At 42.7% G+C, this 17,741-nt stretch overlaps 1 protein-coding gene across 2 annotated transcripts in view; it reads right to left on the reverse strand.

The window, feature by feature from the left end:
- Nucleotides 1-17,741, reverse strand: part of RBKS (ribokinase) — a 250,625-nt gene that overhangs the window by 119,107 nt on the left and 113,777 nt on the right. For both annotated transcript variants that reach the window (XM_030195886.1, XM_030195887.1), the window contains exon 6: nt 10,053-10,144. In XM_030195886.1, the coding sequence (XP_030051746.1) occupies nt 10,053-10,144 (92 nt within the window). The remainder of the gene's footprint in view (nt 1-10,052; nt 10,145-17,741) is intronic.

Here is a 17,741-nt window from a genome sequence, read left to right on the forward strand (position 1 = left end):
CACTCTATCTCTCCCTTTAGTCCATCCACACACCACATTTCCCCTCACCTAACTAGTCCTCACCACTCTCTCTCTTGTCTCGGCCCATCTACACCACACTCTCTCTTTCCACCATTATTTCACTTTTCCCTAGTTTCTTCTTCCTCCTCTCTTTTCTGTGTCCTTTTTCACCCTCCTGACTCCCCACTTCTCACAGGTTTGGATCATTTCCTTGCTCTGCTCTCCCTGGCACCTAACCACTACACCTCTATTCAGGAAATCTTGACTGCCCCAACTTGACATTTCATCCTTTAGATTGTAAGCTCCTTCTAGCAGGGACTGTCCTTCTTTGTTAAACTGTACAGCGCTGCGTAACCCTAGAAGGGCTCTAGAAATGTTAAGTAGTAGTAGTTTTCTAGCACTGGTTCCCCATTCCCTGTACTGCAATTTGGGGAGTACCACAACATGAGCACGACATTATGTGAATAGCAGCACACTTGGCTGCCAATGCTGCTGCCCCTGTTTGAGCTGACAGAACTTCATAAAATTCAGGTCCCAGGCCATCCAGCCCCAGAGATTGGACCGATTTAAAGCATTTAATCAGTGCCTGTAATTCTTCCACTATTATGAGTCCATTAAAGTAACCTATCTGTTCCTCTATTACTTGAAGAAAATGCATATCTTGGAAGAAGGCATCCCTCTGTGAGGTATCATATGGACCTCTGTTGTACAGCTCCTGGTAGAAATCTATAAACTGGCTCATGATATCATTTTCTGATGTATATGCCACATCCTCTCATCCCTTAATTTTTTGCACCCAGCACTGCTTCCGAGAAGGTCATACAAAATCTGCTAGTAACTTCCTCGCCTTGTTTCTCAAATGGTATAATTTATATTTATAAATATTAATACTAGCCATTGCCCTCTGGTGTAGTGTGTCATCCACTTTTTTTTCCCTAAGGGTCAAATATTATCCAGTTGATATTCAGCTGGCAGTGGTCTGAGTTTTTGTTTTTTTTAAATGCTGTCGCTGGCTAAATTAGCCCTGGATATTCAATGCCAGGCTCTGAACGGGCACCAGTACTGAATGTTTTCATTTATTTATTGGGATTTATTAACTGCCTTTATGAGAGATTCACACAAGGCAGTGTTCAACAGTTTGTTTAACATAAAACTTTCAATTTTGTTAACAGCATAACAATAGTAAAATGATCAAGTATAAACAAATACATTAAATGAGGTAAACAGGAAAACAGTAAATTAAAACCTAATAATAAGCCTACTATGAAACAGTATCAAAAATATACACATTTAACAGCACTGAAATTCAAATACCAGAGATATAATACAATGCTAGCATAAAACTAATGATACACCTAATAAGCACATAGCAAAACAATCAACTAACATATGTAAGAACATAGGAAAAGGAAGAGTTAAGGGTTACAAAGGACGGGCAGACTGGATGGCTCATATGGAGGGGTATAATCGAACGGTGGTCTCAATTCTCCTGGTCGTCCAACTTTTTGTCAAGTTTGCATTTTTCTTCCAGATTGCAGACTTGGCTGTAGCACACCCATTCTACATTCTTGCTGCATCAGCCATTGTTTCATATGGTGAATCTGTGCTGTCTGGTCCTCTAAACTCTCCTTGAGATCATCAGTAGAGGTTCAAATCTTTCAATAATTTGTCATCCAGAACCACCAAGAAGTTCAGAGTTAGCTCATAGACTGCCTCTTCTTGGATCATGACCATTGGCATTATGAGTTCAATTTTCCCAGGTACATATTTGCACTTTTCATTAGAACTTTGACACACACCCATTCAGCACCAACGCTGCTCTGGTAAACATCTGCAGCAAGTTCACAATGTTGTGGGGAGTTTTTCTTGCCATTAACCCCATTTAATGACGGTTCTTATGGATTTATAAGCAGATCCTAATCGAGAGCTGCTGCTCAATCATCTGTTATCACGTGACCCCTCCCCCTTCTTACATCTTTATCAAAATACGGCCTCCAGAACTGAAAACAATATAACAAGTGCAGCCACATCAATGACTTGTACAGGGGCATTAATCTCTTGCTGGTTATACCTCTCTTTATGCAGCCTAGCATCCCTCTGGCTACAGCCACCGCCTTGTCGAATGTTTCGGTGCCTTGAGATCCACAGCCACTATCACCCCAAGGTCCCTTTCCCAGTCTGTGCATATTGGCCTCTGGATTGGCCACTATTGAAAATAGGATGCTAGGCTACATCCATCTTTGGTCTGACTCAGTATGGCAATTTTTGTGTTATGTTATATTCTTAACACTAAGTTTTGTACACCAAAAGAACACCTAATTTAATTGGAAGATGTACACCTAAATTTATGGTTTATAAACACTTAAGAATAGAAACCCTAGGTATAATTACTGATTGTATATTTTGTAAATACAGCACAAGACACAGAAAGTCCAGCTTTCCTGTACAGCACATAGCATAGATTAGCACTTGTAACACTTCTATACACTATTTAGCACCCAAACAGCAAAACTGAACATTTTGTACAGATGACAAGCTGCTAATTCAGCAGATTAATCTTGGAGGAGCCAGAATGCTGTAAAAAAAGATGGGCATTCCTTTCATATTTAAGAAGTAATTATAAAGGTAGAACAGCTTTTTTGCCAAGCTCTCTCCCCCTGAATACTTAAAATTATTTTCTCTAATTAGCAGAATTAGCAATGCTGTTACATTCCTATGCAAACCTCAGGGGTGAGGATCTGCTGCATCTGGTGTCCAAGGCCAGTTTCAACAAGCCTAATGTTATTGGCGCATAGCAAGCCATAGGTCACAGAGAGAAAAAGAAAATCCAATTGCCAAATTGAGCCGACTGGAGAGCAAGATTTGGCTGTGAGTACTTTTGTTCAGGAACCACATGAAAGGCAGAAAATAAAGTTGTCAGCAATAAAAGTTAATAAGGAAGCAACTTGTTACAACAAACAAAAATAAAATATTTCTTTCCTCACCTCTTTCCCTCAAGATTCCATGGAATGAAAGAGAAAATTGTGTAGTGCCCTTGGCCATCCAAGTGGGTAACATTTACACCATACTTAGGGAGTTATCAAGCTGCATTAGGCATTTAATTACATTATTTGCCTCTAATGCATCTTATCTTAATTTACTGCAGTGATACTATGCAAATACCCTAACGTGGCTTGTGGTGATACAATACAAGTTGTGTTATTTATTCATTTACAAAGTTTGATATACTGCTTTATGCTAAAACATGGCTTTAAGGAGGTTTAAAATAAAACAATGATATGCTGCTGGAAAGGACAGCGTGAGGTTTAAGAGTGAGCAGAATAGGCTAGAGAAAAAAGGTGAGTTTTTTCAAGGAAGACTTGAATTTAGTGTAAGAGGGTTCTGAACAGAGGTGGGTGGGTAAACCATTCCAAAGCCTAGGACCAACATAAGTGAGAGCAGATGCACATGTGGTTTCTAATCTGATAACAGAGGGAGGAGGCAAGTGAAGCAAACTAGCATCTGTTGAGTGGAGGAAGCAAGAAGGTATAGGGAATGACAAAGCGGGAGAGGTAATCTGAGGCAGTCGGAAGGAGAGACTTAAAGACTAGAATCAGGAGCTTCTATTGGATGCGTGTGGAAAGGGGTAGCCAATGTTCTCGATATAGTAGTGGTGTAATGTGATCAAAAGGCTGTGCACGATGAAGAAGGTGAACGGCTGTAGATGCTTTAAAAAGTAGAGAGGTAGATCTGCATAAAGAGAACTGTAATAATCCAAATGAGTGATTACGAGTGACAAAAGAAGGGCATAAATGGAAGAGAGAGAAAAGATAGAGTGAACCAGCTTGAAAGTAAGATGGCTATCGAAAAATACTCCAGGGAGCTTAACTATATCCTGGAATGTCAGAACACACTGATTGAGAATGGGATAGGAAGGAGTCGGAGAACATGGATTTGAGAAATGAATAGCCTCACATTTCTGAGTTAAGATAAAGACAATGATCCTGAAGCCAGGTAGATATTTTGGAGAGACAGAAATTAAGTTCAGATAGGTCTGACTGATGAGGAGGGATATGGTAGAGTATTTGAATGTTATAAATGTAACAGAAAGACAGACAATGGTTAGACTGGATAATAGTGAGAAGTAGAGCAAGAAAAATATTGAAAAGAGTTGGAGCAAGGCACCCCAGAATCAACCCTCAAAGTGTGAGACTGGTGATGCTGAGAAGCAACCCGAAAAGTGCGGCCAGAGAGATAGCTATGAAACCATTGAAGTACAGTATCTGTGATTCTGATAGAGAAAGTAGTTGGTGAAAGAATAGAAGAGTGGAGAGGAACCCAGTAGGGCAGCCTATTTAATGAGATTCATTGAAAATACGTCTAAATATAAAATCCCTTTTAGCTTGGCGCAATTGAGTTCTATACTGATGGTAGAGCACATGGAAAATATCTGAGGTAGTCGAAGAATGATGTTTACACCAAGCGCACTCTGCTCTATGGAGTTGTTTCTTGTGTAAACTAAGGGAGGAAGAAAATCAGGGAGCAGTAGTCTTACGTTTGCGTGCTTATGAGGAGCAACAGTATCAAGAGTCTGGAGGAGAGAATTATTGGACCAGAGGTTAAAGTGGTGGATGAGTGAGTGAAGCTAGGTGTAGTGGGGAAGGGAGAATGGATAGCAAGGAGGGAAGACCATCATCAGAAAGAAACCTGCAAACAGGGGTGTAGAGGATATGGGGGGAAAGGAGACAAGGAAGGGGACAGAAAAGTGAAGAAGAGCATGGTTAGTCCAAGCATACCATACTAAATCCAACTGCATGGGCTTGAAGGAAGAGTTAGCAAGAATCAAATCCAAGTTATTACCAGCTGTATGAGTGGGCATAGAGACATATTGAGTAAAATCTAATTGTTCCAAGACAGAGAAGAAGGAAGGATGAAAACCTAGTGTGGGAATGTTAATGCCACCCAAAATGAGCAGTGGGTCAACGAGGATGCAAGTCTTGAAGAGAAAAGCAGAGATCTCTTCTAGAAAATTTGAGGTCGGGAGAGGAGGATGATAAACAATAGCAAGATAAAAAGACAATGCAGAAGTGAAAAAACACAGAATCCCTACATCAGAAAAGATGAGAGGAGAGAAGTAACAGGGAGAGATTTGAAGGGAATCAGAGCAGATAAAAGCCATGCCACCACCCCTTTGCATTTGGCAGGGAAATGTGCCAAACATAAGGGGCTCAAATGGCAGCAACATAGTGCACCTCACCTCTCACCCTCACAAAAACAGCAAGAGGGGCTTGACGTCTCGTATGCAGTACTTCTCACTCTCACAAAAACAATGAGGAGTTCAACAGCCGAAATGCTTCAGCAAAAACACAAAGAAGGGCTTGCTGGGCCCAAACTAATATCTCCCACTCCAACAAAATATAAGTCTCCCATCTGTTCCCCATCCCTCTCCTCTATACCCCCTTTTTTGCACCATTCCTTCTCTCTTCATTTCAAGACCCAACTCCATCCCTCATTCACCTTTTTGTGCACCACTGCCTTCCTTTCTCTTTCCCCTCTTGCTCTTTAAATTCCCCTCTCTCTTCATTACATCTGACCAAGACATAAAAAGGCATTGGACCTAGTAGGTCCATTCTCCATCTATCACCATGGTAATGATAACCCAACCTCTTTTTTTCTTCTTTAAATGACATGTGGAGATATTGAGGCTGTGGAGGGGGGGGGGGGGGGGAGAGGAAGGGAAGAAAGTAGGGGAGACTGAAGGCTGTAAGGGTAATGCTCCCTCCTGCTGTTTCTTGGTTGCCAATTTTTTGAAAGACAAAAACTCACCACATGCCCCACCCATGCCCTGCATCATACTCTGCTCCCTGCTGCCCACTCTTATCCCTGCCTTGCTCCCCATAAATAACTAGGAAACTCATGAAAGCAGCAGTACAAGATTCAGCGCATGAAGGCCAAATGGAGGGCTCGGAGGTTAAGAAGTACAAGAGATTGCATTCTTCAGGCCCCATTAAGCCACAGTCCCCTAAAACATTTATGCTTCCCCCATATGGTATTAAAGCCAAAGAAATAATGCATCCAGAGAACCCCTAGCTCTCCTAACAATGGATGCAGAGCTAGGATAATTCCCCATAAAATTCCCCATAAAAAAAAACATTTCTGATTCTAGTGTAATCTCACTAATAGCAACATAAACCCTCTCGGTACCAGGCATATTTGAAGTACTACAACTCTTCAAGAAAGTTACTCAGATCTAGAGCACATCTACCATGCCAGCACTAACTTCCAATACACAGACCCTACCTACGAAAAGGCGGTGTCCTAAATATTACAGTGGCCCATAGAATGTTAATACATCTTTGGAGAATACACAGTGCCCACCGACTTTGATAACGCTCTGTGATATCACAGAACTGTTGGATCTCACTCTTAACTTTGTAAAATCAAAATGAGCCAATTAAAACATTTTCAAAGAAGGGAAAATTACTTTTTGAAAATCTCTAAAAGATCAATCTTATTCTCTTAGTGTTTTTGGCTGCTATTATCTCTGGTTATGCTGTACATATTTTTAAGCATTTTGGCTATTTAAGGAATGCTTTATTGATCATAAAAACTGCTGTTTAACAATGAGGCCTTCCAATAACTTGTGCAGCTAATCTCTAAGTTTCAACTACTATATGCTCAGTTTACCAAGTAAAATAATTTGTTCATTCACATTACTTCCGGTTTGAACTGGAACGCAGAGCTGAGGACACAGTATATTCTTTCTGGAGTACTGCACATAACATAAATTAGCACTTATAACACTTCTATATACTATTTAGCATCCAAACAGCAAAACTGAACATTCTGTACAGATAACAAGTTGCTAATTAACATATTAATCTTGGAGGAGCGAGAATGCTGTAAATTGGATGGACATTCCATTCATATTTAAGAATTAATTATAAAGGTAGAACACCTTTTTTTGCCAAGCTCTTTCCCCCTGAATATTAAAGAATTTCTCTAATTAGCAGAATCAGCAATGCTGCTACATTCCTGGGCAAATCTCAGGTGTTGAAGTTCTGCTGCCTATGGTGTCCATTGTCCAAGGCCAGTTTTAGCAAGCATGATGTTGCAGGTGCACAGCTAGACAGAGGTAAGAGGCCGACCAAAACCGGCAGTTTTGGTTCCGGCCGAAAGCGAAACTGCAGCAGTGGCGTAGCCAAGGGTGGGCTTGGGTGGGCCCAGGCCCACCCACTTTGAGTTCAGGCCCACCCAGTAGCAGCATACCTATGATGTGGCTGGCAGGGATCCCCAAGCCCCACCAACTGAAAACTCCTAACAAGTGTCCCTCCTGTATACCTTGTAAGTAGCAGATCTTCGCCTGCAGTGAGAAGTGACATACATACTGCTCGCACTGGCCCCACAGCCTTCCCTCTGATGTATATTTCTGCCTAGGCGGAAACAGGAAGTTGCATCAGAGGGAAGGGTGTGGGGCCAACATGAGCAGTATGTATTAGTTGCTGCTCACTGCTGGTGAAAATCTGCTATTTAAAAGGTATACGGGAGAGGGGGGATGTTTGATAGCCCATATGGCATGCAGGCGAGAGAAGGAAAGACCAAATCACCTGTGGGACAAGGCGAGGCTCTTCTGCCCACCCATTTTGGACCCAGACCCACCCAAAATTGGGTGTCTGGCTACGCCCCTGCCGCAGACGAAGCTAGTGTAACCATAATTGAAACTGGTCCCACTTCCACCACTGTTGATACAAGCCAGTCTCCCCCCACCCCCCTGACAGAAAATATGTTCCCTCCCCCAGGTTGCCCACCACTCTACTTTCCTCCTCCTCTCCTCACCCATAGGCATAGGCCTTCCCTGGGCCTACCTTGTAATGGCCCTGGTAGTCTAATGGTGGGAGATTGTGGCGCTATTTTGGAATTGAGAATGGCCTGAGCAGCAGTGACTTGCTCCTGTTTATTGGTTATTACCAATTCCAAAATAGTGGCCACGACCTCCTGTGGCAATCTCCCGGGAGTTGTGGCCACCATTTTGTAATTGGAATGGCCTGAGCATGAGTAAGTCACTGCTGCTTAGGCCATTCCCAATTTCAAAATGGCAGCCGTAACCTCCCATGGCAAGACTGCCAAGGAAAGCTGTGGCCTCCATTTTACAGCGCAGCTGATGGGGGGCAAGAGCAATTCAAAATTCTCCTGCCCCGAAGACACCACTAGATCACCAGGGCCTTTTCAAGGTAGGTTTGGGGAGGGCCTATGTGGGGGAGGAGAAACGCATGGTGGGCAGCCCAGGGGGGAATGTGTTTTCTTTCAAGGGGTGGGGGAGGCTGGCTTGCAGTGGAGGGGTGAGAAGTGGAGGTTACATTTTCAATTTTGGCTGATAATCCACAGGCATTTTTGGCTGAAACCCAAACCTGGATTTCGGGTTGGTTTTGGTGCCAAAGCTAAAACTGAAATTTGGTCAGCCTCTACCAGAGGTCACAGAGAGAAAATGAAAAGCCACTTACCAAACTGAGAAAATAGGATAGTCACTGTCTAGTATGTAATGATGTCAACTGGTTGTTCACAATGTATATTAGCTTTGTGTGTTTACGGATGTAAAAGGGCTATTACCAGATTTTACCACTTCATTAACAATTTCCACTAGCAGAAAGTCATTTTGTATAAATGAGATCTTTGGAATGATAACAGCCTTAAGTCAGAAGAAATGGTTCATCTCTCTCTTACTGAGACCATTGCTCAATTCACCTTTTGCTTTTTCTTTCTCTTCCACTCCCTCTTTCCTTCTGACACTACATACAATAGGTATTGCACCAGAGATTTGTGAAAGTGGCTATGGATAACAGCAGGGCTTTTTTTGAGGGGGTATTTGGGGGTACTGAGTGCCGGCACCTTTTCCATTGTCTGTAAAATTGACCCATGGTCCCCAAGTTTTAATGAAAGAGCTCAGGCTCTACACACCAATTCTGCATTGCCATAGATTCTGTGACTGGTTGCAGGAGGCCTGGCTATTGTGGGGTGGGTCCCTCAGTGATTACCCCACCCCTGAAGGGTGGTCTGGCATTTGAGTACCAGTACCTTTTTCGCTTGAAAAAAATGAACTGGATAACAGGAAGCATTTCTGTTAAGTACTGCAGCTCCTAAATTCTTCTGTACTCTGCTGCTGCTAAGTGTATCCCCTGATCATCAACAGGCTGCAGGAGGAGAAAGAAGTATCAACAGCCACTGAAAGAAGTATTTCTTGCCACTTTGACAGCCTGCTTGCCCTATAGGGTGACTCAAGGCAAAACTACTACTACTACTACTACTATTTAGCATTTCTATAGCGCTACAAGGCATACGCAGCGCTGCACAAACATAGAAGAAAGACAGTCCCTGCTCAAAGAGCTTACAATCTAATAGACAAAAAATAAATAAAGTAAGCAATTAATGCCAGATGAGGCACTTGCTCAGGAAACCAAAGCTCAAGGATGATACAAGCCTGCCTCATTGGCTCAGCCTTCACAGTGCCAAGAACATGTTTTGCTTTCACTTCTCTGAAAGGCCACTGGCACTGCCACAGGTAAATGCATGAACAGGTACTTCCTGTTCCTGTGTTTAAATCTGGGGTGGTGTCTGCATCTGAACATGCAGAAAAGCACAGTGGTGAGATCAAAGAAACCTACTCTCGCCTCTGTAAAAAGTAGTGATGATGCCAGCAAAGGGGGGGGGGGGGGGGGGGGGGAAGGAGCAGGGGTAGGATAGGAAGGTGCAATGCAGACAGTAGAGGAGGAGCCACAGCAACAATAGGGCACCATCTTGAGTCAGCCCTTCTGGTAAGTCATATGCCCATTTCAAATTCCATACTCTCAACCTAAAAATGTTACATATGAATGCAGTTAAAGCAAAACAAAGGATAAAATTATGTGAAAAAAACAGAATGTCTTCCAACAAGTGATGGTTTGGGGGATCCACGCAGCATTGTGGCTGCACGGAAACCAGCCACACCTCGGCACAGAAAATTAAAATCACCAGCTTACAGCTGGTACTGACTTGCGTGTTATCTTTTTCTCAGTAAGCAATTTATCGATAAATATTACCTCACTCTCATTGCAGCAGAAGACATCAGAATAGATGTAGAACTGGGGATCCAGGTCAGGAATAGCTGGAGCAGGATTAAATATTGTTTTCACTGAAAGAGATGTGAGCAATGGATTAGTACAACTGAACTCATGACAACCACATCTGTCAAGAGCAATGCTTTGTGGTACAACTATTACGGATCTTCCACTGCTAACACCAAGAGCAAATTTCTAAATCATGAACAGGAGAAAAAGGAACTAGGGACCCTGTTTACTAAGCCACACTGTAGGCGCACACACTTTTTAGAACGTGCAAAAAATTAGCTCGCACTGATGCTAGAGACACCCATAGGAATATAATGGGTGTCTCTTTTGTTAGCACGCACTAAAATTATTATTATTATTATTATTACATTTGTATCCCACATTATCCCACCTTTTTGCAGGCTCAATGTGGCTTACAATTCATCGTGGATACTGGAAATAGAAAAGAATGTACATTTGGTTTTACAGCAAGTTTTGGGTACATGATGGTGAAATACATGATAGTGTTAAAGCCATAGACAATTAGGTGCATGATAGTGTGAAAGCAAAAGACATTAAAGAACATTCCTGGATATCTTAAAGAAAGTAGAGTTACGCGTGTTGTTCTTTATGATATATTTTGTCGAAGAGATAGGTTTTCAGGAGTTTGCGGAAATTGGTCATTTCGTAGACCGATTTCAGGTTACGTGGCAGTGAGTTCCAGAGCTGTGTGCTTGTATAGGAAAAGGTTGATGCATGCATTGATTTGTATTTCAAGCCTTTACATTTGGGAGGGTGAAGATTGAGGAATGTGAGGGAGGATTTTTTTTGCATTTCTGGGTGGTAGTTCTATTAGGTCTGACATGTAAGCTGGGGCGTCACCATGGATGATTTTATGGACCAAGGTACAGAGTTTGAACGTGATGCGCTCTTTGAGTGGGAGCCAGTGTAGTTTTTCGCGAAGGGGTGTTGCGCTTTCGTATTTTGGTTTGCCGAATATAAGTCTGGCTGCCGTGTTCTGGGCTGTCTGGAGTTTTTTGAGTATTTGCTCTTTGCAGTTAGCATGGCTTAGTAAACAGGGCCCTAGGTGAACATCTTTTAAAAATTCTTTTAAAATGAGAGAGGTGAAAATATTTAAGGCTAACACAATGATCAACATCATCATTATGATTGTTTACTTTATACTTTTAACACCAGTAGCAATAACACAAGTATGTTTTCCCATAGACAACAAAATATAACGCTATAAAGATTCTCTTGACTAAGAACTCAGTATAGTATTTGCTATATATTATTTTAATTGTATTCAGATTTGTACATTCTGGAATATGAAAAGGCAGAGATTATAAATTCTTAAATTCAACTTCCCAAATTCATTTTGTCCTTTGGAACAAAAATTTATTATTTACTTTGGTCCAGTAGCCTGCTTATTTTCAAAGGAGAAGGGCGGCCATCTTCCAACACAAATTGGGAGATGGCCGGCCTTCTCCTAAAGCCGGCCAAATCAGTATAATCGAAAGCCGATTTTGGCCGGCTTCAACTGCTTTCCGTCACAGGGCTGGCCAAAGTTCAAGGGGGCGTGTCGGCAGTGTACCGAAGGCGGGATGGGGGCGTGGTTAAGAGATGGCCGGCCTCGGCCGATAATGGAAAAAGGAAGGCCGGCCCTGACGAGCATTTGGCCGACTTTACTTGGTCCCTTTTTGTTCACAACCAAGCCTTGAAAAGGTGCCTGAACTGACCAGATGACCACTGGAGGGAATGGTTCTCCAAGCAAGTGGCTGAGAAAATAAAGGCTAAAGAGTTGGCGTTCCAGAAATACAGAAAAACTCAAGAAAAGGAACACGAGGAGGAATACCGGATGAAACTGAAAGAAGCCAAGAGAGAGATACGTCTGGCGAAAGCACAAGCGGAAGAACAAATGGCTAGAAATGTAAGGAGGGGTGACAGATGATAGGGAAGAAGCTGGAAACTACAGGCCAGTAAGCCTCACTTCGATTATTGGAAAAGTAATGGAAGCGATGCTAAAGGAAAGGATAGTGAATTTCCTGGAAGCCAATAAGTTGCAAGATCTGAAGCAACATGGTTTTACCAAAGGGAAATCGTGCCAAACGAATCTCATTGAATTCTTTGATTGGGTGACAGGAGAATTGAATCAGGGACGAGCTATAGACGTAATCTACTTTTGACACGGTTCCCCACAGGAGGCTCTTAAATAAACTGGATGGGCTGAAGATAGGACCCGAAGTGGTGAACTGGATTAGGAACTGGTTGACGGACAGAAGCTACAGGGTGGTGGTGAATGGAATTCGCTCGGAGGAGGGGAAGGTGAGTAGTGGAGTGCATCAAGGATCGGTGCTGGGACCGATTCTGTTCAATATATTTGTGAGTGACATTGCCGAAGGGTTAGAAGGTAAAGTTTGCCTATTTGCGGATGACACTAAGATCTGTAACAGAGTGGACACCTGGGAAGGAGTGGAAAACATGAAAAAGGATCTGAGGAAGCTAGAAGAATGGTCTAAGGTTTGGCAATTAAAATTCAAAGCTGAAGAAATGCAAAGTGATGCACTTAGGGAATAGAAATCCTCGGGAGACGTATGTGTTAGGTGGGGAGAATCTGATAGGTACGGACGTGGAGAGGGATTTTGGGGTGATAATATCTGAGGATCTGAAGGCGATGAAACAGTGTGACAAGGCGGTGGCCGTAGCTAGAAGGTTGTTAGGCTGTATAGAGAAAAGTGTGACCAGCAGAAGAAAGGGGGTGTTGATGCCCCTGTATAAGTCATTGGTGAGGCCCCACCTAGAGTATTGTGTTCAGTTTTGGAGACCGTACCTTGCGAAGGATGTAAAAAGAATTGAAGTGGTGCAAAGAAAAGCTACGAGAATGGTAAGGGATTTGCGTTACAAGACATATGAGGAGAGACTTGATGACCTGAACATGTATACTCTGGAAGAAAGGAGAAACAGGGGTGATATGGTACAGACGTTCAAATATTTGAAAAGTATTAATCCGCAAACGAACCTTTTCCGGAGATGCGAAGGAGTTAGAACGAGAGGACATGAAATGAGATTAAAGGGGGGCAGACTCAAGAAAAATGTCAGGAAGTATTTTTTCACGGAGAGAGTAGTGGATGCTTGGAATGCCCTCCCGCGGGAGGTGGTGGAAATGAAAACGGTAACAGAATTCAAACACGCGTGGGACAAACATACAGGAATCCTGTTCAGAAGGAATGGATCCTAAGGAGCTTAGCCAAGATTGGGTGGCAGAGCCGGTGGCGGGAGGCGGGGATAGTGCTGGGCAGACTTATACGGTCTGTGTCAGAGCCGGTGGGGGGGGAGGGGCTGGTGGTTGGGAGGCGGGGATAGTGCTGGGCAGACTTACACGGTCTGTGCCCTGAAAAGGACAGGTACAAATCAAGGTAAGGTATACACAAAAAGTAGCACATATGAGTTTATCTTGTTGGGCTGACTGGATGGACCATGCAGGTCTTTTTCTGCCGTCATCTACTATGTTACCTCCCCTTACTCCCACAGTGGTCACCAACCCCCGCCCATCCAAAAAAAAAAATTAAAACACATTTTTTGCCATCCTCTATGCCAGCCTCAAATGTCATACCCAGCTCCATCACAGCACTATGCAGGTCCCTGGAGCAGTTTTTAGTAGGTACTGCAGTGCACTTCAGGCAGGCGGACCCAGGTTCATCCCCCCTACCTGTTACACTTGTGGTGTAAATGAGAGCCCTCCAAAACCCACCCAAAACCCACTGTACCCACATCTAGGTGCCCCCCGTTACCCTTTAAGGGCTATGATAGTGTTGTACAGTTGTGGGTAGTGGGTTTTGGGGGATTCAGCACCCAAGGTAAGGGAGCTATGCACCTGGGATCAATTTGTGAAGTCCACTGCAGTGCCCCCTAGGGTGTCCGGTTGGTGTCCTGGCATGTGAGGGGGACCAGTGCACTAGAAATGCTGGCTCCTCCCACGACCAAATGGCTTGGATTTGGCCGGGTTTGAGATGGCCGCCATTAGTTTCCATTGTCGGCAAAAAAACAATGGTGGCCATCTCTAACGCCAGCAATCTCTAAGGGCGGCCCAAATGTTGAGATTTGGCCGGCTCCGACCATAGTATCGAAACGAGATGGCCGGCCATCTTGTTTCGATAATACAGTCGGGTACGCCGCTTGACGGGGCTGTCATTAGAGATGGCCGCCCTTATAGATGGCTGCCCCCGTTCGATTATGCCCCTCCACATCATCAATATTTTTAGCAGTGTGATAGAGTACACAGGTACTGGATCCCCTTAACAACACTCCCTCACAGAGGGCCCGATGCACAAAAGTCTCTGTAAAGCACCGATCACTATTTCCACCTTGATAAAAATTACAGAGGCAGAAATAGTGAGCGATGCACAAAAAAAATCATATTCAAATGAGCTGAGATGCTCACAAAAAAAGCAAATAACTCGACCAGTCGCTAAGCTGTACATGCGCAGAACAGCCAATCGCCAAGCCTGGCTGCTGTGCACATGCTCAGAACAGGGAGTGCTACACATAGCTTTCATACATGTATGTCAACACTAACTTCAAATAGTTTGGAATTTGTGCCTCATTCACTTTCTCTATAAAAGATATTACATTAAATAACATCAACCTCAAATCTCCTGATAGGGAATAATATTCTAGGTATTGAAATAACCACTATCATTAATGGGAGTAAGTTATTATCATAGTTCTTTTTATAAAAAAAAAAAGAGAAAAAAAGAATCAGCATCAAAAACTCCCTGTGGAGAAAATCTACTGATTCAAACAAACAAAAAAAAAAAACCCTTCTTTTAAATATATAGAACAAAGTGAATGAACACACAAAACTTGATAAATTATTGTCAAATCCAAAAATTAAATCTTAATGATTTTAGAATAGAACTAAGCAAGTAAGCTTACTGCATTTAATGTCCATTGCAAAAACATCAGGAAAACATTACCAGTAGACCAAAAATAAAGAAGGACTATAATCATGGCACTGAATTTATTTAGCTAATAAGATGTCCACAAGCCCATCAAAATAGCTCAAAACGAGCCCACATTCACTGGTTACTCAGTAATTCAATCCGTGTAACAGATTGAGCAGAGCACTGCCAATTCCACTTGATGTTTTCTTCAACAAGAGCACCTTGTTTCGCTTCTTGGATGCTGCTTCAGGAAGAATCTTCAAATTTCAATGGATTTCTCATTATTTAAATTGGCATAAAGATGGTGCCAGAAAATAAAAAGACGCCAAGGATTTGAATAGCCAATCATGTTCCCCAGATGTAGCCATCTTTCAAAATGGGAGACCCGACGTTAACTCCATCATTATTTCATCTCTAATTGTTAATTGTAAATGTAAGAGCTGTAAACTTATTTAGAATCGTCAGGTATAAATTAGAAATGAGCATTCCATTCAACATTCCTATTATTTATTTACTTGTTTGTTTTATTTGTATTCCACATTTTCCCACCTATTTGCAGGCTCAATGTGGCTTACATAATACCGGAGAGCATAGGCGCCCCGTATAAGAGGCTTGGGGAGGCTAAGCCTCCCCAGCCCAATCGTAGACTTCCGACTTCCCTGCTGCCCTCACAAGCACAGCGCTTTTGCGACGCAGCTCTGTCTCTCCCTCTTTCCTTCCTTGGTTCCCACTCTGGCTCCCCGATCAGCAGCCCCCCCCCCCCCCCCACACGTTTTAACCTTTACTCTCCGACGTGGCAGCGATGTCAATCAATGAAGAAGGCACAACAGGCTCCCTCACTTCCAGCTTCTCTCTTCACACAGTGTCCCGCCCTCACGGGAACAGAAAATGCATCATCGCTGATGCTGAAGGCAGGACACTGTGTGAAGAGAGAAGCTGGAAGCGAGCCTGTTGCAAAAAACGTCCAAAATCCGAATAGGAAAGAAGGTCATTTTCAAAAAAGAAAAATGTCTATCTTTTGTTTTCAAAAATACTGTTCCGAACAACGTTTTGTGATTTGGACGTTTTCGGAAAAAAATGTCCAAGTGCAAAATGCACAAAATCAAGCCATTGGGATGTAGGAAGAGCCAGCATTTTTAGTAGACTTGTCCCCCTGACATCCCAGACAGCAATAGGGCACCTTAGGGGGCACTGCAGTGGACTTTATAAAATGCTGCCAGGTACACATCTCACCATTGCTCCCTTACCTTGTGTGCTGAACCCCGCAAAACCCACCACCCCCAACTGTACACCACTACCCTAGCCCTTACAGATGAAGGGGGCACCTATATGTGGGTACAGTGGGTTTCGGAGGGCTCACAGTTTCCTCCACAAGTGTAACAGGTAGGGGGAGGGAGGAGCCTGGGTCCATCTGTCTGCAGTGCACACTACTCCAGGGACCTACATGCTGTTCTAATGGACCTGAGTATAACATCTGAGGCTGGCATAGATGTTTGTAATGTTGGTAATGTTTCTTATCACATTTTTGGGGGGTGGGAGGGGGTTAGTGACCACTGCGGGAATAAGGGGAAATCATTCCTGTTTCCCTCCAGTGGTCACCTGTTTATTTAGGGCACCTTTTTGTGCCTTATTCGTAATAAAAACAGGTCTAGCTCACAATGCCTAAGTTATAGTCCTGGACAGTTTTGTTTTGTTCCATTATGGCTTAAAAATGTCTAAGTCTTAGGAACACCCAAGTTCCACCCTGAACGCGCCCCTGATACACCCCCTTGAGATTTGGATGCACTTCTGGTGGACTTCAGAGAAAAACATCTAAAAATAGGTTTCAAAAATACTGATTTGGACGTTTTTGTGAGAAAAACATCCAAATGCAGACTTATGCCACTTTTGGATGATTTTCTCTTTTGAAAATGAGCCTGATAGCATTCTTCAAACTGACCCATGAATATATTAGCAACAGATGGAGCAAAAGAAGCTCCCATCGCAATGGCCGATGTTTGGAGATATAATTCATTATCAAATATAAAATGATTATTCATCAATGCTTATTTGATAAGTTATAACAAAAATGAAGTCGGAACAGAACAAGTTCGTGGGCGTCACACCAATGCTACTTCTACAGCCTGTAAAGCTTCTGGGTGAGGGATGGAAGTGTAAAGGTAATAAACATCAAGAGATACTAATAATGTTTTATAATCCAATTCTTGCTGAAATAATACCTGTAAAATATTAGACGTATCTTTCAAATACGAGGGGATCTTTGGACCAAAGGACGTAGAAAAAAGTCAGTATATTTACATACTCTTCCAATAGTGAGTTCCTCAAAGAAACAATGGGTCTTCCTGGAGGTGTGACTAAGCTCTCATGTATTTTAGGAACTGTATATAAAACAGGTATAGTCGGATATAAATGACATAAAAATTGACTTTCTTTTTTAGTCAAATACCCCCAGTGTATTGCTTCTTGTGTCAATATCTGAATGGATTTCAAAACATCATAAGTAGGATCCAATGTTAACTTACGATACATATTAACATCTGCCAATTGTTGTTGAATTTCTTGCATATATTTTATTAATTGCACAATTGCACCTCCTTTGTCCGCTTTATGAATTACAATAGAAGGTTCTTGACTCAATTTCTGTAAAGCTTGAAACTCTTCTTTACACGTACTGGGGTCCTTTTACTAAGGTGCACTGAAAAATGGCTTGTGGTAGTGTAGGCGTGGGTTTTGGGCACAC

Source organism: Microcaecilia unicolor, chromosome 3 (genome assembly GCF_901765095.1).
Source record: "Microcaecilia unicolor chromosome 3, aMicUni1.1, whole genome shotgun sequence".
Classification (NCBI taxonomy): domain Eukaryota; kingdom Metazoa; phylum Chordata; class Amphibia; order Gymnophiona; family Siphonopidae; genus Microcaecilia; species Microcaecilia unicolor.